This window comes from Centroberyx affinis, unplaced genomic scaffold (genome assembly GCF_046629955.1).
Source record: "Centroberyx affinis isolate AG114_WGS23_722 - 3 ecotype Tasmania unplaced genomic scaffold, CSIRO-AGI_Caff_v1 ptg002180l_1, whole genome shotgun sequence".
NCBI classification, from domain to species: Eukaryota; Metazoa; Chordata; class Actinopteri; order Beryciformes; family Berycidae; genus Centroberyx; species Centroberyx affinis.
In genome coordinates, this window is record NW_027280488.1 from 250,868 (window position 1) to 277,862 (window position 26,995).

The 26,995-nt window shown below is 43.1% G+C and overlaps 1 protein-coding gene and 2 non-coding genes across 3 annotated transcripts; 2 read left to right on the plus strand and 1 right to left on the minus strand.

Moving 5' to 3' along the window:
• Window positions 1-252: 252 nt before the first annotated feature.
• On the plus strand, window positions 253-12,664 carry LOC139654971 (Krueppel-like factor 15). Its single transcript, XM_071532255.1, has 3 exons — window positions 253-393; window positions 2,954-4,588; window positions 12,477-12,664. Exons 2-3 carry the CDS (start codon window positions 3,060-3,062, stop codon window positions 12,643-12,645), a joined length of 1,698 nt encoding a protein of 565 aa, XP_071388356.1. The 5' UTR covers window positions 253-393; window positions 2,954-3,059; the 3' UTR covers window positions 12,646-12,664.
• Window positions 12,665-16,870: 4,206 nt separating this feature from the next.
• Window positions 16,871-16,944, minus strand: trnat-agu (transfer RNA threonine (anticodon AGU)). The gene has a single exon. It is a non-coding gene; the product is annotated as a tRNA-Thr (tRNA).
• A 5,203-nt stretch (window positions 16,945-22,147) lies between these two features.
• On the plus strand, window positions 22,148-22,221 carry trnat-agu (transfer RNA threonine (anticodon AGU)). The gene has a single exon. It is a non-coding gene; the product is annotated as a tRNA-Thr (tRNA).
• The last annotated feature ends 4,774 nt before the right edge of the window (window positions 22,222-26,995 follow it).

Genomic DNA, 26,995 nt, shown 5'->3' on the forward strand with positions numbered 1-26,995 from the left:
TAGAGACTTGCTAACACACACACACACACTCTCTCTCTCTCTCTCTCTCTCTCTCTCTCTCTCTCTCTCTCTCGCTCTCTCTCTCTCTCTCCCCATTGACGCCAGACCCTGGGTCAGCCTTCCTGCGCGGAGAGCCAATGGAGGAGCGCCGAGCAGGCGAGCCTTCATAAGCCGACCCCTAAATTGACTCTTATAACATACCCAGCTCCGATCATGTGACGGTAAGTAAACTACCAGCGCGCCGGAGAGAGAGAGAGCGTGTGTGTGTGTATGTGTGTGTGTGCGGAGCCGCTCAGCAATGCAAAGCCCGTACCGTGGAGTTATATTGCCATTACGCACCATTACGCACCGACAGCACGAGGGAGCGGAATATTGGTTCCTTCACAGATAAAGGTGAGTGGTTTAGTCCGACACGGTGCGAGAGTAGGCTGAAAGTGCATGATTTGTGCGCGTGTGTGTGTGTGTGTGTGTGTGTGTGTGTGTGTGTGTGTGTGTGTGTGTGTGTGTGTGTGCGTGCGCGTGGGTCCGCTCCTTCTGTCGCGCAGCCACAACATGTTTACGTGGAAGAGGCAGCATGACTCTGCCGAGTGAATGGAGAGGCATTTAAAAAACCCCAGCAGCCGGTATCAGAATCACACAGGCGAGTTTGCAAAGCTTTATTGATAATATTCCACTTCATATTCCGCTGATCCAAATCCAAAAAAATCACTATAATATTCCTATAATATTTCTATAATATTCCTATAGGGACGTGAAGTATGTCTGCGGTGCTCAATAGTGAGTTTATAGTGACCTTATTGTACTTTATCTGCTCTGGAATCACCATAATATTCCTATGGAGACTTTTGCTGGGATCGGCCTAATTCCTGAGTGTGTCCGTGTTATTTTTCGGACCCACGCTGCGTGGTGAAGCCCAGCAGCGCATCATGCTGTCAAAGCCTTCTTGATGTTTCAGGACGGCAGGGTTACTGCAGGGCAAATGACTGAGGCTTAGATCAGGGGGTCTAAACTTTTTTTTTTTTTTTTTTTTTTCATGTCAAGTAAGCCTACCGCTCAGATAGATCCACATTAGACCACTGACTGTATTTTTATGTATAAGATTTATCCTCACAAGCGACATCTAAGAGGATTTTTGTTGTGAGACTTTACTCAGAATTACATAACTGTCTACACTGAAGGTGGGGCAATAACAACATCGGGTTATCCTTTATATTATTTCATTATGATAACTTATAGTGAGTGAAATGACGGTGAAATGATTCCTCATTTTGCCGGTGACCCCTTCAAGGACCCCTGGAGGTCCCCGGACTTCACTTTGGGAACCACTGCTTTAGCTTTACAGAAGAGGGCGCACAATCATTCATTTTTTTCAGCCTCATCTCTCCTTTCTAGACACTCACTCTGCACACATGCAGCCTATATTACGGTGTCACAAAGGCTTTTATCATCTTTTTTTTTTTATCATCATAAACCCGAGGCTGCTCATTGCAATTAACTAGGGCATTTGGAAATCTCGCATTCAGGCTACCCTACATAAATGTGGAGGAAGTGCCAAGCCGACATTGTTTGTGGGCTATTGGACGGATAAAAATAGACACTAAATCCTTTGCTCGTCATCCCACCGAAATCCACTGATCTGACTGAATGACCCTGACGAAAATGCACTGTAATATTCACCATTAACTTTACCTTTCTGTAGTAGCTTACCGCTCGTCTGTGGTGCTCTATAGTGAGTTTTTAGTGTCCTTTTCATACATAATGGTATTTTTTTTAATCTCCAGTCTTATCACTATAATATTCCTATGATATTCCCATGGGGACTGATATTTGATATTTGCATAGCGTCCCTACAAAATGTACTACAGGATTACAAAACGTATTTTTCCCTAAGGGTGACAAGTCCGACTGGGTGCTACAAAATCCCAAGCTGTAAGACCGTGAGAGAGAAAAATAGAAGAAGAAAAAAACCCAATTGAAGCATACGGTTTTAATGTTAGCAGCGGTGGGAAATGGGAACTCCTGATTCCACATGGTCATCTTGCAGAGCGCACCAGCAGCTGCAGCGTGTGTCCACGCACACACACACGCACGCACACACACACGCACGCACACACACACACACACGATCTTCAAATTCCACTTTCTTCACACGTGGTTGACTTTCCCTTTGGAGCGCCTTCAGCTCCAAACCTCTTGAATCAGCAGCAGGTAGTGCATGGACTAGAGCAATCCTATAGGAAACATTAGAAGGATCCTACACACATATCACAGCAGTATGTGAAGACATTATGGAGACATTATAGTCATAAGCTCAGAGTCAAAAATACCGCAAAGCACCATACAGTTGCTGTAAACTAATTATTGAGAACTACAGACATGCTATAAAAGTCCCCACAGAGCCACTATAGGAGATAAAAATACCATTCAATACAGTAAGGTCGCTATAAACTCACTGTGCAGTACCACAGACACATTATAAATCCCTATAGGAATGTTATAGGAACATTATTGTGGTTTTTCATTAGGGCAAACAGCCAGTCTACACATCTTCAAAAAAAAACTTCAAGGACTACCTGACACTATCTGGGCAAACACTAACCTCTATAGTTTCCAGTAATCTCAATGAACATAATGCTAAATTATGTTAAATGATGTCTTCTCATAGTTTTAGTATTGATGTTTGTTATGGAGTTAAGAATTTATCATGCAACAATTACAGACTCTCTTTCTTTCTCTCTCTCTCTCTTCAATGGCCAGTGGTTTAAGATGTGTCATAACCTCAGAATCATTCTAGAGTGTGTTTGACCTTCATGCCACAAATAGAGTAGGTGCCACTAGGTGGTCAATTTCTATTTTTGTACCAAACTTAATGCATTCTACTGTCCAATCCATCTCAAAGGCATGATTTCTTCCACTGTCATACCTGATGAATGCAATCATCGCTCTTTTACAGGAAGAAGAAGAGCGAAGTTCTTCTCCAACATCCAGCCGATCTCCGACAGAAAAGCTTGATCCTCAGAGCAGAGCAGAGAGTCCAGCTGCCAGTCATCCGCTCAGGAATGGTGGATCACTTGCCGCTTGGCGAGGAGACCTTCCTGTACTACACCGGCTCTCCGGCGTCCGACTACAGCCGCCACTATCACCACGGCGGCGGCGGCGTGTCGCCGGGCGTCATGGTCACCGACGCGGGCATCTACCATCACCATCACCACCACCACCAGGGGGCGACGCTCTCCTCCTCGCCGTTCGTCTCCGAGGATGACCTCAGCGACTCCTCCAGCCCCCGCTCCTCCCTCTGCTCCAGCCCCGAGTCTTCGTCGCCGTCGTCGCGCCGCCTCCTGGGCTCCAGCTACGAGGGCAGGAGCCGGAGCAGCGGGAGCAGCTCGTCAGGGGGAGAGAGCCAAGACAGCCTGCTGGACCTCCTCCTCTCGCAGGCCTCCCTCGCCACCTCCATAAGTTGCGGTAGCGGCATCTCTCTTTCTGCTCCTCCGTCTTCCTCTCTGTCCCTGTCCTCCCCGTCCTCCTCCTCGTCCTCCTCCTCCTCCTCGTCTCCCTCCGCCCCCCTGCTGCCGATGGGCCTGGCCTGGGAGTCGAGGAGGGAGCAGCGGCTGAGCCTCCTGCAGCAGCAGGCCAAGGAGGACGGCTACGAGTTCCCCGTCTTCCTGGACGAGCTGCAGGACCCGGCGGCGCTCCTCTTCCAGCCCACCCTGGAGGAGATTGAGGAGTTCCTGGAGGAGAACATGGAGGTGGCGATGGAGAGAGAAGAGGAGGGGAGCGATGGAGGGATGTCACCAGCGTCGGAGGACGCCGAGGCGGAGAGTCCCAGGACGATAGCGGGAGAACTCGGGTCAGGGTCAGAGAACTCAGATCAGACTGTGCCTGTGGCTTGCAGTGCTGCTGCTCATTCTCCGCTCTCCTCCTACACAGAGACCAAACATAAGTCTGAAATGGACAATACACCATCAACAATGGATTCTAGTTGTATCACTAGTTCTAGTAGTGGAGCTGTTGATGGGATTAAGCAGGAGAACTGCGGATCGCCTTTGGTCTCAACAGAAGGTTCGGGCGCTGCCTCCAGCATGCCTGTCATCTTACAAATCCAACCTATACAGATCAAGCAAGAGCCCAACCCCAGTGCTATATCAAACACTGCCACCCAGCAAGCCCCGCCCCAGCAAGCCCAGCCCCAGCAACCCCAGGCCCCGTCGGACATCAAAATAGCCCAGCTCCTGGTCAACATCCAGGGGCAGACCTTTGCCTTGGTGCCTCAGCTGGTTCCCCCGGCAAACGTTACCAGCGGGAGCCCGACCGGAGGCCCATCCAAGTTCGTCCGGATCGCTCCGGTGCCCATCGCCGCTAAGCCCATGGGGCTCGGGGAAGCGGGGGTCGGGGGAGGTTCGACCGCAGGGTTCCTCATTGGAGGTCAGAAGTACCAGAAGAGCGCGGTAGCGGACCTTATAAAAATGCATAAGTGCTCTTTTCCCGGCTGCAATAAGATGTACACCAAGAGCAGCCACCTCAAGGCCCATCTTAGGAGGCACACCGGGGAGAAACCCTTCGCCTGCACATGGCCCGGCTGTGGATGGAGGTGAGCAGAACCAAATGTGATTATATCAGGTCCAGTGATGGGACGAGTGAATGAGCTGAAACTGAGAGGGATGGATGGCTGGAGGGATGGATAGATTACCTGAGATGGAGAAGTCTCTTTACATTACTACTCAGAGCTGAATAGATGGTGGGATGAATGGATGGATGGTTGGATGGATGGATGGGTGATAGATGGATGGATGAATGGATGAGCTGAAAGGAGGGATGGATGAGCGGGAAGGATGGGTGGATGACTGGATGGAGGAATGGACATTGGTTCATTTACACGTGAATGAGAGGTTGATGAATTGATGAATGACTGAACGGAACCATGAATGATGAATGAATGAATGGAACCATGAATGATGAATGAATGAATGAATGAATGAATGATTGAATGAATGAATGAATGAAAGAGCATGATAACTGGCTCAATCGATAATCTGTAAGACAGCATCACCAAATATAGGCCAGCACGATTTTTATTGCCCTCCCTGTTAAAGAATCATATTGTGCAATTCTGGAAATCCATACTTTTCCCACCAAAACTGCAGGTACATTAAATCTAGTTTTCTTGCATCACAACCTTTTCTACATGCTTATCTAAACTATATGGATTACAGTGAACAGGGTTATCAACTTCCACTCTTGACATATAGACCGAGACACCAAAAGATAGCTGTGGACCTTCGAGAGAGGTAGAGAGCGCTCCATTTGGGTTTATCGTATGAAGATAAAAAAGTGTTGAAGGTGTTCTTTAGTGTACGGTTATTACTGCAGATAAGAAAATAGATCCATGACGCTCTTCAGGGGAAAAAAACCCCCTAAAAGCCTTAATCTTCAATAAGTGTGAACACATGACGGAACTCTTTGCTGCTTTAATCGCCAGCAAAAGCAAATGGATTGAAGTCTCATTCACAAAGTCGGCCTTTGATGTCTTTACTTATCGTTATTTTGTTTTAAAGGAGCAAGATATTGTTTTACGAGAGAGCGAGGCAAAGGTTTTATGGGGAAGTAAATCTTGCCGGGAATGGGAGAATATACAAGGTGAGGGCTAAATGACACAGGCAGCTCAATTTCGATAGTTTATAGCTGGGAGGGAATGGGAAATGGTGGTGGCTCCTTTCCAGAGAAGGTAAATGTAGAGTCTATACGAGGAGGTTGTAATTTGCCCTATTCTACATGCAAAGCCGTGTTACCGCACTATCTGTGTGTTTTTGTGCCATGGCAGAGTTGTAGATTAGATAGAAACCCTTTTGAAGTTCCCTGCATGCAGACTTTGCCCCCTGCTAGCTATTCCACTTGTTTGCTCTCTGTCTGCAACCCACTTCACACACACACACACACACACACACACACACACACACACACACGACAGAGAGACACACTGGATTATTGCAGAATCAAGTTCAAAGTTTTTTTTTTAACTTCAGACAGGCTTTCAAGTTGCACTAATTAATTTTCAAACCGTGATATACGTATTTTTGAAGACCTGAGGCCTGCTGTTCTGTCACTGAATTATTTCTCTCACCACACTCATCATCTCAATAGGAAATCCAAAATTTTAAACAAGTGTATCCAAAGTTCAAATGCCAGCCCTTTGAGCCCTTTTGAGGCAATAGACAAGTCAATAAATTCCACCTCTATACCTGCTGCTACTATTGCACAAGGGTGCATATAGATGCCCGTATATGTGTGTGTTTGTGTGTTTGTACTTGTATCCTTACGAGAACCAAATGTCCTCACATGCTCACAGGGATAGAAAAATGATTAAAGTCCTCCAAAGTGAGGACATTTTGCTGGTCCTCACTTCAACAAGGGGCTAGTTTAGGGTTAGGCCTTGGGTTTAGGGTTAAGATTAAAATTAGGATTAGGGTTAGTTTAGGACTGGGTAAGATAAGGGTAAGCGTTGTGGTTAAGGTTAGTTTAGGGTTGGACTTGGGTTTAGGTTTAAGGTTAGAATTAAGGTTAGACTAAAGGTTAAGGTTAGGGGTTAGGGGGTTTGGGAATGAATGCAGTTAAAAGTTGAAGGCCCTTACAAGTAAAGTAATACAAACGTGTATGTGTGCGTGAGTGTATGAGAGAGAGACTGAATCCAGATAAGTTTGGCCCGGCTCAGCAGAAAGTCCTCCAGGTCTTATCAGTGACCTGGGTTCCCCCCCTGCAACACCAGATTTTGGGACAAAGCTCCACAACATCTGCAGCCACGCAGCTGGGTCTCCATCCAAGTGTTTTTATGTGAGTTATGATGCAATGAGATGAAAAGCTGGACGAAAAAGTACGGCAAAATGTTTTTACGCCGACTTTAGACAGAAAAGGTTTTCTTTCAGTTAAGAAATGATGCGAGAAATCGAGATGGGAATGCATTTGTTGAATAAATAATGACATGATTGTACACTTCCTATTTTTCAATGCAGATATATTCTACGTATCAGGAAGCATGTGTATTTTCTTCAATCCAGCTGACGGAAACACACCTAATTCGCATTTAATTTTTTGCGATATTTCAGAAGTTTGCGTAAAGCTCCAAATGGTAACCGTTTGAAATCCTGTCAGTGACATCAGTAAACTGGTCTGTGATGCTTTATACCAAAGGAAACCAAAGAGACGAGAGAGGAAAAAGATCTAACCAGCTTTCCAGCTTTCTCTGGACGGAACGTTCACTGCTGCAGAGTTTGTGTTCTGCTCTTAACTTTTGATTTGTCATCTCCTGTGGTTCAGAGAAGCGTCCTTACCCAACATCCGATCTTAATTTAGGCAAACAGCGTCCCAGTTGGCGGGGAAGAGGGGCCGCTCTTCTCTGCCGCAGTCTCACTTTGTGATTTAGGCTGATAAGACGGGGGGGGAATTTTTACATAAAAAAAAACGAGTGCAGCTTTAAAATTCGCTTGACAGCTTCGATGGAAACATACCTAGTGATGAAATGCCCTGCTAAGAAACCTGTCCAATCAGTTCTTAATCCCGCTGATTTGCACCACGCTCCGCCTCACTGTGAATTTTAATAAGCTGCAGCTGTACTGTATTTGGCCAAAGCTTGACCATAATTCACTGAACATGTAAGGTAGAAACTACTTAATCCACTGGAGGTCCCACTAATTCAGCAGTTATATTGTCAGCACACTACCTGATGAATAGGCATATTCAAGCGCAATTTCCTATATGAGTCTGGCTGTTTGCATGCTGACCGAACTGCTGGTGATTTGTTTCCGAAAACCCTGCAAGGGATAATGCACCACAGCATAGAACTGGGGTGGAGGGAGCTTCTACAATGGCCTTTTCCAGGACTAACTAGGGTAACTATCCCCCATTTCCATGCACTATCCTGGACTAAAGCAACCTGTTCTAAAACTAGTTAACGTTAGATAATGTGGGATAGACCACAGCAGGAATTTTCTTGCAATATATCACCATGGTTGCACTTTATCCCACACATATGCATAACTCTACATAACTCTAGCTGAATTCAATTTGCAGGCACCCTCTCTTCCCCTCTCCTCTCATGCCATTTCATATATTAACATATTGCTGTTGTCATGTGTAAACCTCATATCTCCAACATTTTCCAGGAACTAAAGGAAAGTAAGACAGCCTTGCTTTTAGCTTGATGACTATGGGTTTTTGTTTTGGAAAGGGTTTCATAAGCCCTTTCATATGACTGGTGGAATTTTCCCAACTCATACAGGATCAAGCAACTGAAGTTAAAACATAAAAATCCCCCCCTCCAAAAAAACTGGAGTTCCAGTGTTTCCACATGACAACAGCAATATACTGTAATATAGAGTTGCCCTCTCCCTGCTCCTCTCCCCTTGGGCCAGGAAATGGAGGTGAATTGGGGAGTCCTGCACCTCTAGCCCTCAGTAACCTGAGAACCGATCCATATGTTGGAGCCACTGGAGTAGAGAGGAGTGGTATTTCATTGGCTGGGCTCCTGCAGATAACTCACTGAGAGACACGCAGTTTGTCTTTGTCAGACTCATTTTTTTTCTCAAGCTTTTTGGACTTTTATTCCCTCTCTTTCTCGCTCTGTCTGTTGTGTCCAAAGATTCTGGCCTCTGTTAGGTTACTCTTCTCTAGGGTTCAACCCATATGGGTTTTTAATAGCTGATACTGTTACAGATATTTTTGGATTGAAGCTGCCAACAGCCATATTTTGTGTCAATATTTTGACCATTTTCATACCATAAAATTCCAAAAAAATTCTAAAGATTCAGTTTTTCCCCCAGAATTGTATTCTTGTCAGGGTGGAAAATCCTCTGAAACAGCATTTAGACCATCATGGGACACTAAAACTCTCCATTGAAACCCATGCTAAGCAAATGCACAGACATAACCGGACTTCACACACATGCTTTTCCACAGACCCTGATGTCTTGTCCAAACAAACTCACATGTAAACACATAAAGGAACACATGCACACACACACAGACACACCCACAGACCTGCATGGAGGCTTTGATGTGCGGCTCGCATTGGACTCGGTTTGCTGTAATAACACCGTGACATGTGTGTACCTGACGTCTGGCATCGGGACGGGGGCTTGCGGTGCCCTTGCCAGCTGATGCGTCGTCCCCGACAACAAAAACAATGTTGCCGGGCGGTGACAAGCTAACGTCTGTCAATGTTTTTTTTACTGCAGTTGTACTCGAATAGAGCTCACAGATAGAGAGAGAAAGGCTAAGTCAGATAAAGAGAAGTCACCCTACTGTCTCTAAATTATAATACGGGTACTTTTCTCCACAGAGAGGTCAAAGGTCAGGCTCAGCTGGTAGGGATTCAGCTTGAACCCGGCTGAAGGACGGCCTCTCTAACCGCTTGGCCACACCGTTACCGTAAACCATCTGCACTGGCGAGACTCCCACGGCGCGATCCGTCCAAAGAGTTTTTATGCTTGTCTTGTATATACGTTCGCATGTCAAGAGGGCCCGCTTCTGCTATTGATTAGCCTAGTCATGCATGGGATGGGATTTCCCTTTGAACCGAGTGAGTCGAATGTGAGCCGCTGATAGAGGCAGAGATGCTGTGGAAAGGGGGTATGAGGAAGAAGAAGAAGAGAGAGAATGAGCAGGGAAAAGTGGTAGAGAAAAGTCTGCATGATTTTCCAGGTATGTAACCGACGTGCTCGCTCCACCTCCTAGGCGAAGGGTGTTTTCTTCACGCTCCGCCAGCTGCAGAGCTGAGTTTAGGGACAAGCTAGAACAAAACCTGTGTATGCGTTTCCCACAGCGCCCCCGCTACTATGTATACTATGTGTCGTGCTGCGCCCACGCCAAGCCCGCCCCCGAGGAGCTAAGGTGCAGAAATCGCAGTGCTCAGGTGGAAAGAGAGAGAGAAAAAAAAACACAGAGCCGCCCTACACCCAATTTCCTGGCATTATCAGCTCATTGGCCTCTCCCCTCAACCCTGGGAAGGGAAGAGTTTGGAAACCTGGAGTGAGTTAGATTAGGACATGCAGAGAGAGAGAGAGAGAGAGAGAGAGAGAGAGAGAGGGAAATGAAGAAGTGGAGGAGGAGATAGAGCGAGAGAGAGAGCATGAGATTGAGCGAGACAGATGGCAAGAACCTGTGAGGGAACGAACTGGCGCATGATCAATCTTCCGAAACGGCGTGGATTTAAAGAACAATCAGGCTGTCTATTTGCATAAAGTCCTAAATGCATGTTCTGTTGAAAGAGCCCCCTTGGTGCGGTATGTTATAGTTGGGCTGAGGCCCAGTGTGAGTCAGTAGAATAGCTGTACATGGTTTCTATCGTGTCCCGGCTTGAAGCTGATATGGTACAGCACCGGCTTTAGGGTGCAATGTGTGTGTGTGTGTGTGTGTGAGAGAGAGAGAGAGAGAGAGGGAGAGAGATAGAGACACAGAGCAAGTCCTGTTCAAGTGTATGCACATGTGCATTTGTGTGAGTGAGAGACAGAGTACAGCAGAGCCCTAAAGTACAGTCACACAGTGTACAGCACATTGCAGACTGTATTTCCAAACACACTGATGTGGTTTCTGATCCATATCAGTAATAATGACATGCCTCTTGGTGCTCTGGATTAAGAAATCCTCTTAATCCTTTTTAGTGTTCGTAACCATTCTCCCCTGCCAGACAAGTCAATACAAAGTCAAACATTTCTGCCCTTATTGAAGCCTTTGATATCCGCCCAACACCTTGGCAGCCACATCCATTAGTCAGCATTTCTTCCTGTTCACTTGTCTCCGGGCTGAGAGATTCTCTTTCCAAGAATCTCTCAATCACAAAATAATAAAAAAATGTCAGTGTCTTACACAGAATAATTCAGCTCGGCATGTGCATTGGTTGCCAGTGTAGAAGTCCCCCTTCACTGCACCCACGCTACATTAGGAATACAGTCAATTGAACAGTCATACCAAAGATATTTGTGGCAATATATGCAGTGATATCGCTGGAAACAGTCAGGAGAGAATGCGGCGTGGTTGAAAGCTGGCGAGGGTCATAATGTACACACTTCAGATCATGCAGCATTAATGTTTGGCATCATACCAACACCTTCTGACAAGGTTAGGTTCCATCGGAAAGGATTTGTTGAAGTTGAACTGCACAAAGACATGGCCTTTAGAAACTTCAGACAGCAGTATGGCATCCAGAAGCAGTTTAAGGACACTGGAAAACACTGGACACTTCTTCTGCAACCTCTTAGCAGTGCACTGTACTGCTGTCCATAGCACTTACAGTATGTATTTATATACACTGCCTGCAATGAAGCTGATGATGACTTGTTACAATGTCGACTTATTCTGAGGTTGCCTATTCTACTACTCTGGTAAGACAGTCACCAAAAAGCCTAAAGTGTAAATAGATGTAGAGGTCATAGTCCTCCAGTCAGCTCAGATATGGTTTGAACTTGACTGCCAGTCTTGGCAAGTGAACCAGCCACCCTGGCTATTAGTTGGCTTCTCTGACTAGAAGCCAAACCACCATCCGTTGCAGAGATGCAGCTGAATAAGGCCTCAATACCAAATCAGCCAAATAAGGCCTCAGGTGCAAGCGTTTTGTCAGTCACTGTCAGTTCAAATTCCATTAGCCGAGCCTCATCAGCCCTGTCAGTTATCTTTTGATTGCACTTTTTATTGCTAGGCCATTAAAATGAATAGGCCGGCTGTGAAATCCATGTCTGGAGTGGAAACGGTTTGAAATAACAGTGAGTGACATCTTTACATCCGAGTGAATTATCGCCTTCATGGCTTCAGCCTATTGCTGCTGCTGCTGCTACTGGAAATGAATCCGTGTTACAGATTAAACTGATCTTAACAGATTTACTAACACATAGGGACACACACACACATATACAGCCCACACCACTTTATCATCCCCTTAACCCTTTCACTGTCATGCCATCTGACCAGCATAAACTAGCCAGAGCTTAGAGGCCAGACCAGACCAAGAATAGACCCTGCTGGGATTTATAGTGCTCATGTGTTGCGCTAAATGTGGAACGGGCTTTTTAACTTCACAGAGCAAGAAGCTGAGCAATACACACGTATAGCTTCACACCTCTCGGATTACTTGGGCTTGACATGGCTTTTATGTTGCGGTTTGGCAGGTTTAAGCGTGACTGCATCCTTTATTTAGTGTTAAACCAATCTTTCTGAATTCACTCATTATTGTACGACTTAATATTTAGTGGAAAATGGGCTGTGTAGTGTGTCATGAGGTGTAATCCTGAACTCAGAGAGAATTAAATGTTTTCTTTTTCCTTTGTGAAATGTGAACTGTAGCTTTGCACGTGTTATATTGTTGACTGCTGGTTCAGGACTGTGCAAATCTTCACTCTAAAGAAGCTGAATGTCCAAAAAAAAAAACCTCATAGAAATCAGAAAAAAATTGACTTGTTGTTGACCATGTGCTTGTCGCTCTTCACCCCCGGCAGGTTCTCGCGGTCGGACGAGCTGTCCAGGCACCGGCGCTCCCACTCCGGAGTGAAACCGTACCAGTGCATCGTCTGCGAGAAGAAGTTCGCCCGCAGCGATCACCTGTCCAAACACCTCAAAGTCCACCGCTTTCCACGAAGCAGCAGGACAGGACGCTCTGCAAACTGACCCCGCTGACCCCACCCTGACAGACTGAGCAAGGGCAGGGGAGGAGGGGCTGCGTGTGTGTGTGTGTGTGTGAGAGAGAGCGAGAGAGAGAGTGAGAGAGAAAGGGGGGAAGAGGGGGTTGGGGAGGATAAAAGTCCAAACACCTTATAAGGGAGTCTGTGCTGGACTCTTGTTTTTTTTTTTGTTTTTTTTTTGTTTTTTTGCTGCCGTATGTTAGCGGTGTTTATGTTGAAACACGTATGTGTGACGTACGTTCATGGTACTGTGATAATTTATTGGGCGGCGAGGAAAAGACTCAAAAAAGACGAAGCAGAAAACTGTTACTTGACACTTAACACCCTCACAGGTGTAATAAGCTTCTTGTATATTACAACTTTTTAGATTTTTTTTTTTTTTGTCTCATTCAAATGTTTTAGCTACAATCATTTGAAGCTCTAAAGAAAGATTTGCTATTCAAAGTATTTTTACACGTTGAGGTGTGTATTGTTGTTGGTGTACCTGCCCATTGAGTCAAAAGCCTTGTATCTATAAAGGTTGCAACACTGAGGGGTCTGCAACTATTTTAAGTCCCCAGTGGTTTTTCTTTTCTTTTTTTTTTTTTTACTTCTTGGAGCTAAATTTTGTTGCTAAGCAATAGTAGCGAAACTCATCGCTTGATGGCTTGAATTGTATTTGTTGCCTGGCAACATTAGCTTGTTGAACCTTGTATTAGGAAGCGTTGGGAACTGTTGGGGCCTTGCTGATTCTCACTGGCATAAGTCTTTCTTGATAGACGGCAGAGTAAATGATGCATCAACATTCCTGTAGCTTTGACTAAGCCTCGTCTTTGCCAAGGGAGTCTCATTACAGTACACACTGTAGTACCTCAATGAGAAAAACAGTGACTTTCTAAGCTCAAGTTCATGTTGAATTACTGCTCGCCACCAGGATCTTCTTACTGTATTTAGCTAAAGTTCAAGTTTGTGGACACAGACGCAGCCTCATTCTGGACTAAATTCTCCTATAAAGAGTATTGCCATATGATTCTGGACTTGGCTTGATAGAGTACGTTTGGGAATCACATGCCATTGACCTTTCAACAACCAAACAGTGCAACTATAGTCTGAGGTTTATCAAACTTATACAGTACATATCAGAAACACGCACAAAGCATTTGTTAAAGTCAGTTTTTACTGTATGTCAAACTTGCTGGCCTTCCAATCAGTATTGAGTCATTTTGAATTTTTATGTCATCTGGTCATTTGCCTGGCCTTTTTGTATCCAAACAAATCAGGGTCAATACCGCAGCTTCGATCAATAATAATAAAGATAGTAATAGTGATGAATATTTCAAACTAGCAATGAGAAAATACAGAAAAGAAAGCATAGTTCTGCTGAGTGTCCCCTCATTATCAAAGTCTTTATCAAATATGGTATTTTGCTACCTGGTATCACCAAAGCATGGGCAGACGTTGGACTGTATTTTAGGCAAGAGTTATGTGAAAATGACACCATAAAAAGTACATTTCTTAGATTGTTCGACACCCATCCACACTGCGTATTCTTAGGTAGGCCTAGTCAGTGAACCTAAACTTAAAGGCATACTGAGCAGGATGTTCCTCCTTGAAATAGCATAAACTCATCCAAAAACGATCCTACTCAATCTTACTTGCGGAGTAACTGGAGTTCTGGTCAGAGCTAGTGTCTGTCGTGAGCTGGCAGCTAGCTACCGTTGTTAGCGTAGCTTCTTTGTAGTAGAAAAGCTGGTACCTAGCTAGCTAGCTAAGCTAGGTACCAGCCTGTGCAACAGAAAACAGGCTAACTCCGTGTCACTCTTCATCCCCATCCCCAACAGTTTCACTTCGCTGTACCGTTCTGGCAACTGCGTTCAGGGGGTGGGCGCTTTGCGTCAAATTTGAAAGTTTTGAAAGTTTACAGGCCACCGGCAAAATCCTACTCAGTATGCCTTTAACATTTATTTTGCGGTTTTGTCGTGCTCTGTTGTGATGTTAGCTTTGGCATTTAGCCATATTAGTTGCCAACAAATTGGTAAAATATTAAGAAATGATAAATATATAATGCTAAGAAGCATAAAGGTTGGTTGGTAGCAATACTAGTCAGTTTACTATGCAAGCACTACAATGTTGCCATATAGGCTAAGTTCAAGTTCCTTTTCTTGCCACACAGCCTGAGATAGATTTACTGTAATTTCAACAGCCTACAGATGACAATTGTATTGGACATTTTATATTCACTTGCCTATCTACGGTGCAAGAGCACTTTACAACATTAACTGGAACAGCCCTAAGCTTTTCTTTAAGAGGAAACAAAAGCTGAGGAGACAGAACTGGAATTGTGTGGTGCTACAGCATAAAATATCCAACTGGTCTTCGCTCCATCTGCCATTCTCTATGACATCATCTGGGAAATGTTTATTTATCCCTTTCATTTAGATACTACAGAAAGGTGACTTGTTACAGCATATGTATGTCTCATATCAGAGGAAGTATCAGAACTAACCTGGCACTTGTTAATAGATTTTGGCAAAAGCATAAAAATACATCTTTCCCTAACATAAAAAAATCTCTTGCCAGAAAATTGTGTCTGAATGCCTTCTTCTTGTACTGTAAGGGAACAGTGAGTGTTTGGTTTTGCCTCCTTGTCACGTCAGATTTATACTTGCAGATTGCTTTAACCTGTGCCATTTTGCATCTCAAACGAATTAAACCAAATGAGTAATAGGCGGGACATAAAATGGCTGCTGCAGAAAGGTCAGAGAAGGACATGTTGAAGGTACAAGGGAATGTTGAAGGTTGAGTCGGGGGATGAGTTTTTGGATAACTTTGATTTGCTGAACCTACATTGCATTGCCTGCCAGTGATTGACAAACCCTTTCGGTGTCTGAGTGTGTATGGAGGAAGTGTATTATCTTTATACATGCTTTGTCAGGCATTCCTTCCATACAATCAGAAAAAAAAAGCTTTTATGAAATGGGTGTTTATATGTAAACCCATGAATGTATGTAAATACTGTATATGCATCTGAAAGGAGAACAGAAATATTCTTCTAGTGATTTCTGTGATTGTGAAAAATTTCTACTTTATGTAAAGAAAATGTACATAACATGATAATTCAATATATATTGTAAAAAATGTGGTAACTTAGGCTTTTGTCAAGGGTTTAAACAGCACATTGTTAAAGGCTCATGACATGTTTCATAACACATTCATGAATCAGTGCACAATATTTCAATGCACAATATTTTCATGACAAGGCGATATAGATGTCACAGTAAAAGTAATTTGACAGGTGCAATTTGCAGTACAGCATGATGTATTATGAAACATGTGATAAGTCTGTTTGCAATGTGTTATATAAACACGTTACAAAAGGAAGAGTTGCCAAAAATGTTATATTTTTGTTTTTCTTTGTTCTACATAAAACGCATTTACAAATAAAATCCCAAAAGAAAACGTGTTTGCTGTTTTATTTGGCATCGCGGACGGAAAAAACAAAATCGTTCCCAGTTTTCCTCAGTCTTCTCTCCTTAGTCTCCTTCTTCAGAAAGCCATCCTGACGTCTCCCTTCACTTTGGATCACAGAGAGAATGATAAAAGTCGGTACAGCTCGCAAGTCCGAGTTCCGGGCCAAGAATTCGACAAGATCAGTTTGGAATGAGTGTCGATTCGTCGTGAACATGAAAGACGAAATGAAAGGCAGCTGCTATATTGTTTTCCAGCAAATGCAAAGTGGTAGGAATGCACTCCAAACCGCTAAGATTAACATACTTAAAAATTATGGAATGTTTCGTACCTCACGTAAAGGGCCACTAAGTCAAATGTGACTTCTATAGACTTCTACCATCTATCTGATGTTGTTTTTGATGTTGGCTTCAGAACGAGAATGTTTAGCCAAAAGACAATTTATTTGCACATTGATTCACTAGTCCATGGATCTTGACACAGTACTCAGCCCATAAATCACCAACTGAACAACAAAAAACACATCAATTGTCAAAGTTGAACTTACAAGAACTTCATTCAAGAGCAGCAGAGAGCATGTTGAGCAATTGAGAGTGTAATCTGACAGGCGAGTGCTTCGTTGCATTTCTCTCTGAGAAGTGTATACAGATTCTCATTTTACCCAAGGGATCAGAGGGAAAGGTCAGCCATTTGCACTCAACCTGGAGTAGGAGAGTCAAACCTGTGATGTTACATCAGCACATCTCACCTCCCATCTCCTGAAAAGGCACCGCTGGGATTTGAACCCAGGATCTCCTGTTTACTAGACAGGCGCTTTAACCAACTAAGCCACGGCGCCACTGTGGGTGACAGAAATGTAGTGTTGCCTATGGAGGTGCATATACTCTACATGACTAGAGGATGGCTGTATTTTCACCCCATTATCCACTGTAAGTCAATGGATATTTTACAGTGATTAAAAAAAATATGACAGCAGACTGGAACTTTACTTGGCCTTTAACTTTTCCTTGAGTGAATTAAAGCAAAAACTTTACTACAGGAAGCTATGGGGTTCATGGGAAATGTGGTCTTAATTTTGAGAAATACAACATGCTACACATGTATCACAGTTCCTCTGTAGCTCAATGGGAGGTTTTTTTATTGGGAATATATCACTGCCTGAAACTCCCCGTATCTGTATAAAATGTTACAGTCACATTTATTTGCTAGAACTGGAATGCAGCTTCACTACCGATTTGACAACAACATATTGACAAGAAACTGCTCCATAAGTTCCCTATATACTACAGTGAGAGAGTATAGCCTTGAACATACATACCTCCCAATGTGTATGGAAAGTCTATCTTATCTACATCTGACACCTTGATGTTAGAGTCATAAAAATACAACTCTTCATTTTATCTCTGCTGTATATCTTCATCTGATATGCAGGCAATGAATAAAATGAATTCATTGCCTGGTTATCAGTCTATCAGATAGATAAAAAATCATCTATTCCGGTTCAGCTTCCCAATCTTGTTGCATGGCACGAACTGCCCAGATTTTAAAGGCCCTTCTGTGATACCGATCAAAGATATTACATATCTGTGGCATTTAACAGCCTTCGCCTTGTGTCTATCAGCTCCATTTAGAGCTTCACGAGTGTCTTGGGAACAGGGGTGAAGGTGTCGGTTTTGAAATCAGCATCAAACAATCCAATCATTCGGTGCCGTACTCTCATTTCACTTCGCAAGTGCAACAATAAATCGTTTTTTTTTATATCCCCATGTTGTCCCCGCAGACAGTGAATAAAAGAAAAAAAACCACACTGCTTTTCCCGTAAAGTTGCATAAGAAACATAAAGTCGGAAAACGTGAGGAATGCCAGTGTAAGATTCGTACCATATGGCGAATCCTCACGGAAATTATACTCCCCACTCTCCGCGCTCCTTCGCTCGGTCTCTTTCTCTTTCTCTCCCAATCCATGTCTCCTCTCTCCCCCCCCCCCCCTCCCTCGCTTCACAGCTTCTTCAAAAAATGTGTTTGGATGTTTCCCGTCTCCGAGCGTGTTTGCTGAGTCATTGTGTACAAGCAGAGAAGTAGCGGCCAGCAGCAGCGAGTGAGGCCTATGTCTGTCTAAAGGCCGTCTGTTGTGGATGTAGAGCATGTTGATTTATGATCCAGCATGCTCTCAGAGGCGTTCTGGGACGCAACAGGAATTCAACACATCTGGATCAGAGCTACACACTCCGGCCCTGCTGGCTGCTCTTCTAGCATCCAGGGTCCCTTTGTGTTCAAGTCAGTGGGTCTCAGTTTTTTTAAGAATGCATAGCATTTATAACACTGAATTCCCATGCATAACTAATCACTGATTGCTTGGAAAAGACATATTGAGCATATTGAGACATATTGAGCATATATTATATTGACCATATTGAGACACAACATGTAATGGTAACACTTAAGTGTTCAGCAACTAATCTTAACTAATGCTTACTAACATGAATTAAACATGGCTTTAGTTTAGTTAATTAACTAAACTGGCATTAACTTTAGTTAATGCAAGGATATGTTTAAGTAATACATGAAGAGTTAGGTTTTCAATTTAGACAATACATTGGCATTAACAAACATGATAACAACATTACTTAATGCAGTTGTTTATTGTGCATTTAATATGAACTCATCTTTGTTAATGTCACTGTTCATGCTTAATTCATGTTAGTAAACACATTAGTTAACCTTAACAAACATGTATAACAACTTTAATTAATGCAGTTTGTGTGAATTTAACATTAACTAATCTTTACCTTATGTAAAAACCTTTTTATTACCTAATGTTGTTATTCATGTTTAATTCACGTTAGTAAATGCATTAGTAAACATTAGTTAATGAACACTTAATGTAAAGTTACCCATATTATTAATATAGCTTGTATTAAAAAGTGACATAAACGTCTTTTGTCCTAAAGAAGACAGTGCACTGGCCAGGAAGAAAATTGACTTTATTTAGACTGAAAGAGGAATGATCATAGTTTGACTTCCTTAGAATTTAATGAAGGTAATGTAAGCATTGTCTTACTTAGCATTCTTCTTCTTCAAAATCGACTTAAAATTCAGTTAAAAAGTGAAAAACATCTCTAAGCTCATCTCACTGCACATAAACGTGCCTGAAAACACTGGCTGAGATTCATTACTTTAGAGCAGCGGTTCCCTTTTTAGGCGACGCACCTCCTTCTACATCCCGACCAGGTTGATGCACCCCCAATCCCCCGCACCTTCAAAAAAAACCCAAAAAAACGCAACATATCCTATTTATAGCCGCATTAAAGGCATCAAATTTAATCATGCACAAATAATCAGAACACACGTAACAAAATATTCAAGAGATCGCAACAATGCGCTCTCACATTCAAATGAAACCGAAACTGCAACAAAGTTTCAATAAATTGCAACAAAGTTACGCACAAGCGTCACTTTTAAAGAGCAAAGAGGATGAGTGAGGGCGAGGACACACGCACAGGCTCAGAGGCAGATAGGCCCATCATGAGAGAAGATTGGGAAAAATGCTGTCATATTTTCAGTCGCATTAATAACCAGGGGTTAAAGTGGGATTTGGCAGGTGGGGTGGTCAGAAAAAAACAGTAATTTAAAACAAATTTCCTGCATTTCTACACCACCTAACCTCTTGGATTAAGTCAAGAAACAGCAACCCTGTATAATGTTAACCAAAAATGTAAAATTATGTTATATTACTAGATTTCAGCATTGAGGTGCTTACGTTCATGATTTTGCATAGGCATACTAACCTAAAAACCTATTATTGGGAATCACAAGAAAGTTTCATAGCGACAGACACAGAGCGTCCCCGTAACCATAGCAACTCACTCTCACTCCTGCCTGTGTGCGCACGGCGCGAGAGGAGAGGGAGAGACGCAGAAGAGCCGCTGACTGAGGTTACTCTGAGCAGCATGCATGGGAATAAATTACAATATAATAGATTTGTGTATATTTCTCGCTATTCAGATGGTCTGAATAACTCTCTGCTGCGCTGTGCTGCTCTGTCTTCGCGCCGCAATGTTTATGAATTTGTTTTTGAGAAAATGGATTTGTGGCGTGAGAGCGTGTGAAAAATGTCAATTGCGTGAGTCTCTCGGTCAATGCATGAGAGTTGGCAGCCCCGTGAACTCACTTGACATTATTAGGTATGTATGAAACTGCCAATCAGATTTATTTACTTATTAATCGAAGGTGCCTGAACGCTGTTCCGGATCGTTCCGGCCCACTTTAACCCCTGCAATTAACCATACATAACATAGCGGTTATGGAAATTAGAACACCAGTAATTTGAATCAAATTGCAATAAAGTTACACACGATCCACCAAGTAAAGAACAAAGAGAATGACACATGCATAGGCTCAGAAATAGATAACATGGACAAACAGAGGATCCCACAAAGAAAATCCCACTTGAAAAAATTACAGTGTAATGGTGTAATTATTACACCATTACACCACCATTACATTTTTCCTCTCGCGCACCCCCTAGAGGCAGCTCGAGCACCCCAAGGGGTGCGCGCACCACACCTTGGGAATCCCTGCTTTAGAGTATAGATACACATGGGGAGGCAAGGCTGAGTGGGAAAAAAACTCATCCCACACTTATAGTTTCCCATTAAAACAATGTATTTGAACTATAAGGGAACAGAGATGAAACATCTATCCTGTGATTCTGTTAACCTGTGATGATAGCCATGTTAGCCTTAACATATGGCTATTTCCACTGTTGCAGTGTGTTTTTTCAGCACTGGTGGATCAAATGAATATTGATATTTGGCAATCATGGAGCCATTTTAATCACTTTGTCATATGCAAGAGATCTTACATGTAACTGAAATAGTGTGAATAGACTGCAGTGAAACAGGCAAAATAAAACAAATTAATGAAGCTTTTGGAGTTGAATGTAGGACAATGACCTCCTTTCCACCTGGCATTAACATGCCTCTTAGGTGATTGGATGGTAATCGGATAGAGCAGAAATGGCTAAAATGAATACAAGATGCTCTGAAGAGCCAGTCACCCAAACAAGCTGTGGAGGTGGTCAGAGATGCATTGTTCCACATTAACAACAAAGTGGAAATGCAATAGTCAGCTGAGGTCTATCTGCTTAGTCACTTAGTAAAGCCCTTTGAGACATGCTTGTGATAAATAAGCTTGATTTGACTTGACATACAAACGGTTCTGTTTTTGAGAGAAAAGTTAGACCAGAGTTGGATTCAGCTTGTCAAAGGGGCATAAGGCTTCACAAATTAGTTGCACTGTATCAAAGCTCTCACCAAAACAGATGTTTGTATGGGAGGTTACACAATCTCCTGGTGGACAGTTTAGTACAAAGGTACTAGGTTTGTATGTGTGCATACTTAGTATTGAGGGGATTTGTAGTGGGTTGGATAACACTAGATGGTTATATCTGCAGTCAGCTCTTCCATCTATTGGTATCTCTTGTGGACTCTCAAATAGTGCATACTATGTGCTTTGTTCTAGTGCTACAGTACTACAGTCCTCTCATGAATTCCTGTGAGGGCATATACCTTAACTTATGCTTGATATCTTAAAAACGTGATACTCAATTCACTCATTTCAATCTTGATTAAATTCATAAATCAATGTGAAACTACATCTCAGTGAAGTCTCTTACCGGATGTGCTTGTGCTATTCCAGCTGAATCATACGATTGCATCAGCCTTGAATACAAAGTCATCAAACAATACCATCAGCCATGAGAGCAAAACACTGTCATGACTCACGACGACAGCAATAACTTCTCCTTCCATTTTATTTTTTGCAAAATTACAAAATCACAAGGCAGCTTTTGTCCAAATGAAGTTCTGCTTTGCTTTTGAGGAATAAGAAAAAATCGCTTTAATTCACTGAAGTTGAAGGCCTTGTAAAGTTCCAGTCCGCCTTTTTAATTACCATATAATTGCCACTGATATACAGTGGATAATGGGGTCGAAATGTATGCACCTCCATAGGCAACACTACATAACTATCACCCACAGTGGCGCCGTGGCTTAGTTGGTTAAAGCGCCTGTCTAGTAAACAGGAGATCCTGGGTTCGAATCCCAGCGGTGCCTTTTCAGGAAAAGTGACTGGAGAGAAGACTGGAGACTGTTGAGCCACAGCTTTGAAACCTCCACGAGCCGATGTGTCCCTCCTGCACCAGAGTCAGTGCAAACGTCTGACCTTTCACTGTGATCCATTCCGTGAAATGAGAACACTTCTCAGAGAAATGCAATGGAGAACCATGACACTCTCAATTGCTCAACATGCCCTCTGCTGCTTTTGCATGAAGTCCTTCTAAGTTAAACTGTGATGATTGTTGCTTTTTGTTGTGAAATAAAAGTTCAGTTGGTCATTTATGGGCTGAGTACTGTGTCAAGATCCAAGGACTAGTGAAATATCAATGTCCAAACACATTGTATGTTTTCAAAATGTTATACATCTTTAAAAACATTTTTTTTTAAATGTATTATCATTATTTATATTCTGTATGTATTACCTATATTTGGATTATTTTCTTATAAAATCTATTTTAAGAATACAGAAAAAAATTATAAAAACATATTTTTCCTTAGTTCCGAAAAAGTTTCTGAGTGACGTGTCCATGCGACAGCTGTGTGTGCTCTTCACAGTGTGTGTCGATGTGCGGGAGCAGCAGACACAGATACTGTACACACATCTGAAGGTCAGAGGCAAGCGAGCCTGCAGCAACTACAACGTCCCCGGGATCAGATGATAACCGTTATGCAATGGCTCACAACTCTCAGCCAACCTCCAGAACCAGCGTGTGTGTGTGTGTGTGTGTGTGTGTGAGCGAGTGAGTGAGAGAGAGAGAGAGAGAGAGAGAGAAAGAACACATGTAGTAAGTAAGTAGTAACTTGTTACAGTGCAGTGAAATCCAGACTGCCCTGCCGGTGAAACAGAGAACACGTGTGTGCGTGTGTGTGTGTGTGTGTGTGTGTGTGTGTGTGCTTGTGTTTGGTCAACACACAGAACTATTACATCCCCCGGGGCACATGCATTGGCACCGCTTGGTAAACGTGTGTGTGTGTGTGTGTGTGTGTGTGTGTGCAAGTGCTTGCGTGTGCAGTTTACAGTATATTGTAGTTTCACACCTGAGGGCATCATGTGGTGTGCTTTACAACACTATTAATTGATTAAAATAAAGACTTTAAATGCCTGTATTTAAACTTAAGTCTACTTTAAACATAATGATTCATAGACTTAATACTCCATCGCTATAAAAGGCAGGAAGATAACAAACAAAAAGGGGAAAATTGCAATAAAATTACATAAAGGAAGCCATTATGAGGCTACAAAACGGATAAAAATGTCACCACCAGTAAAAAAAATGCAATCTTGGAGACAAAGGTAGTGACAGTAACATGTGTTTCTGATATACATGCAGTATTTTTTCCCTCTAATGTAGCCGGTGATATCCCACATGTGTCTTCATTATACTTTGAAGAATAGGTGCATGGTGGGAGAAAAACGACAAAGTGTTTTCCATATGGTGGCAGAGCACAGCGGCGCAGGCACACAATGTTCTTCTCCTCTGCTTGGCTAGACAGCTTAATAATGGGCCAAACTGAGCTGAAATGCACACACACACACACACACACACACACATAGGGTGGAGATGGGTCTCCTGGGCCCAGCCAAATGCCAGCACTGTTCATTTTAGTAGACTTCAACAATGGGATTGGTAAGCGGTACTTCAATTACACACAGGAACGCGAGCAGGCAAGTTCACACACACACACACACACACACACACACACAGGAGGAGCGGCTCATTCTCCCATTTCAACAATGGGACCGGCCAACTAGCCAAGTGAGAGCCAAGCCCGCAGTCCAGAGGAACAGTATTTTCATATTTATTCCCGTTTTTTGAGAAGGCCCACTTACATAATTCCCTCCGGGCGCTGAGCCACCATCGGACACCAACTACCTTCCCCCGGACGAAACCCCTGGAGGTGACAGGGAGCCGGCTGCGGCGCTCTAAAGGTTTGACTTGAGCTCCGCAGCCGTCCTTTTGACGGGGAGTAGCCCGTGCCCGCTTTATGTACGGTTACTATTCGCATAAATCATCCCGGCGTGAGATGAGGGGGTTTATTTATGTACAAAGTGACCTCAATCAAATGCAAGAGAGCACATATGGGAATTGAGGAAAACAGAAGAGGAAAACGCAGTGCTGTCAGACGCTCAATGTCACATTACGTCCTCCGTAAATGGAGTAGATCAGGAACCTCGCTTCCCTTCCCTGGGCCTTAAAATGAGTCCCAAGTACTGCTTTGATGTTGTAGTGTTTCATCAATACGCAAGGGAGGAAGTGAAAGAAAGATAGGAAGGTGAGACGGAAGGAAGGATGGAAGGAAGGAATTGAAAAGTCGTCCGCCAAACCACTGGAATCATCCCTGACATTATGTGGGTGTAGGTATGCGCTCTGATCAGCTGTTGGATCCACCTCACCATGACTAAGGAGAAATTCAGCCGACCACATCGAATGACTGCAGCTGCTGGCTTAGTCATCCAGGTACTGAGCATGAGAACGTGGGAACACGCCGTTTGCTGTGACCGCTGTGACGTATGTTACCTGTGTTGACTTGTTATAGCCATCGTAATGGCTTTTTTTTTAGATTTCAGATCAGTCAAAAGCAAACAGAATTGAACAGAATAGTGACAGAAAAAACTGCAGTGTATTGTATCTGTATGCTGTATTCATATCGTATCTGCGCTCTTACCCACAGTGTGTAGTGTGAATGTCAATACGTCTCTCTACTAATTAAAAGCATGCTGAGCAGGATTTTCAGCCTTGAAATACCATAAACACATCGAAAAATGATCCTACTCAATCATTATGACCCATTGGTAGTCTGTGACAGTGTGTGTGTTTGCAGAGACTCTGCCTTCTGCCTGGATTTTCTAATTTCTGAATGTTCGAGACGTTTCTGGGCATTGACCTTTTAGCAGCAGGTGCAACCAAAGCCACTGCTGAATCCTTCTATATCTAAAAGCCACGCTGGCTAGAGGAGGAGGGTCAGCTTTGAAAGTTGTGCTTGCAATACACAACTGGCAAAATTCTACTCAGTATGCCTTTAAGGACTGCAATTTTTGTGGATGAACTAAGTTGCTTACAGAGGAAGGAAGGAAGGAAGGAAGGAAGGAAGGAAGGAAGGAAGGAAGGAAGGGAGGAGCCTTAGAAATTAATCATTCATTCCCTCCCGGTCCTGCCTTGCTACCTCCCTCCTGCTAAAAAAGAAAAAAGAAAAAGAAAAAACAGTGAAACCTATATCAGCTCATGCTTTTGCCTCATTGATCCCAACACAAACTGTCGGTGCAGTAGCTGAGCACAGCTCCACGGTGACTGACACACACCCGCCGGGAGTGAAGCGAGGTCAGTGAGATCTGCTCAGCTCAAAGTCAAAGGAGTGGAGAAGCAGTACAGTATGCAAAGCAGTGGGCTGACGGCTCATTCATCCCCCTCAGGCGACTCACCTTGGAGACAAGCTCTTACCCTCTCACTTGCTTTTTCTTTCTTAGCATTTCTATACAACTCTCTCTCTCTCTCTCTCTTCCAAGTATTCAGTGTTTCCCCCCGGACCTGTATTCTCATCAGGGTGGAAAAGCCTCTGAAACAGCATTCAGACCATCATGGGACACTAAAACTCTCCACTGAAACCCAAGATAATGAAATTCTTTTAGGGTTAGCAGCTCTTGAAGGCAGAGTGTGTCACTCTATCAGTTTCTCTCTCTCTCTCTCTGTTCAGTTTCTTTATTGACTTGACTGTTAATCAGAAACAGTACTGGCAAGGCAGTGTATAAAATATAAATTTTCAAGAAAAAACAACAGTTTATACATTCAAACAATGTTGACATGATTCATTATTTTGTTTGAAAATGTGCTGTAAAATAGTACTTAATCATCAATATTTATAATGATGTAAAAAATTGCAATCATGTCGTGATCAAATCATTCAAAAGCTAAGGGACAATCAGATATCGTAGTAACCCTTGAATGTGTTTTTCTCCCTCTCTCTCCTCTGTTCTTTTATTGTGACTCGCCCATTCTGTCTCCCTCTCCATTGTCTCTTTGTCATCCTTACTTTTCTCTCCTTTAAATTGCTATCAACTTGTCTCACCGCTCTCTCTCTACCTCTTTCATTGTTCTTTCCAACTTCTTCCCTCTTCTATATTTCTACAATTAAAGAGTGACTTACATTGAGTGCAACATTTGAATCAGCTTCAATTCCTATCATCAAAAATTACAATCTACCAAAACCAAGTATAAAGGTCAAAAAGTGTGTTTACAATATTCCTGTGACCAAAGAGCAATCCTGTAAGAGCATGCTGGGAAGTGCTGGGAAAAGAAATAGAATGAGAGCAAAACAGAGAGGTGGAAGGCATATTTAGAGCAATTACAAAGAGTAGAGAGTGGAAATCAATCATTTTTCTTCCTCTCTCTCCCTCTCTGACGATACGTTCTGCTTCATTAAAATCCCCTTCAGCTGTCTGAGTCGGTGGGCGGAGGGCCAGAGAGGCCAGGCGGTCATGAGGTTTGTACTGGAGCGTGACGGCCAGACCCAGGCTAAAGACTTTTGAAGTATTTTAAATGGTGTCACATAATGTTTGTGGGGAAACATAATTCAAGGTTTCACATTAAAGAAGTGAAAGCTAGCTTAAAGCTACTTACCTAGCTGCTTGCCAGCTGTGAGCATCTTGACAAATAATGTATCAACTGCTACAACTTAGCTAACATTACTGCTTACATAGGTCTACACTTATCAAGGCCTGCTACTACACCCACTTACAATAAAGAAGTCCAACAACCAATATGCAAAACCTAAA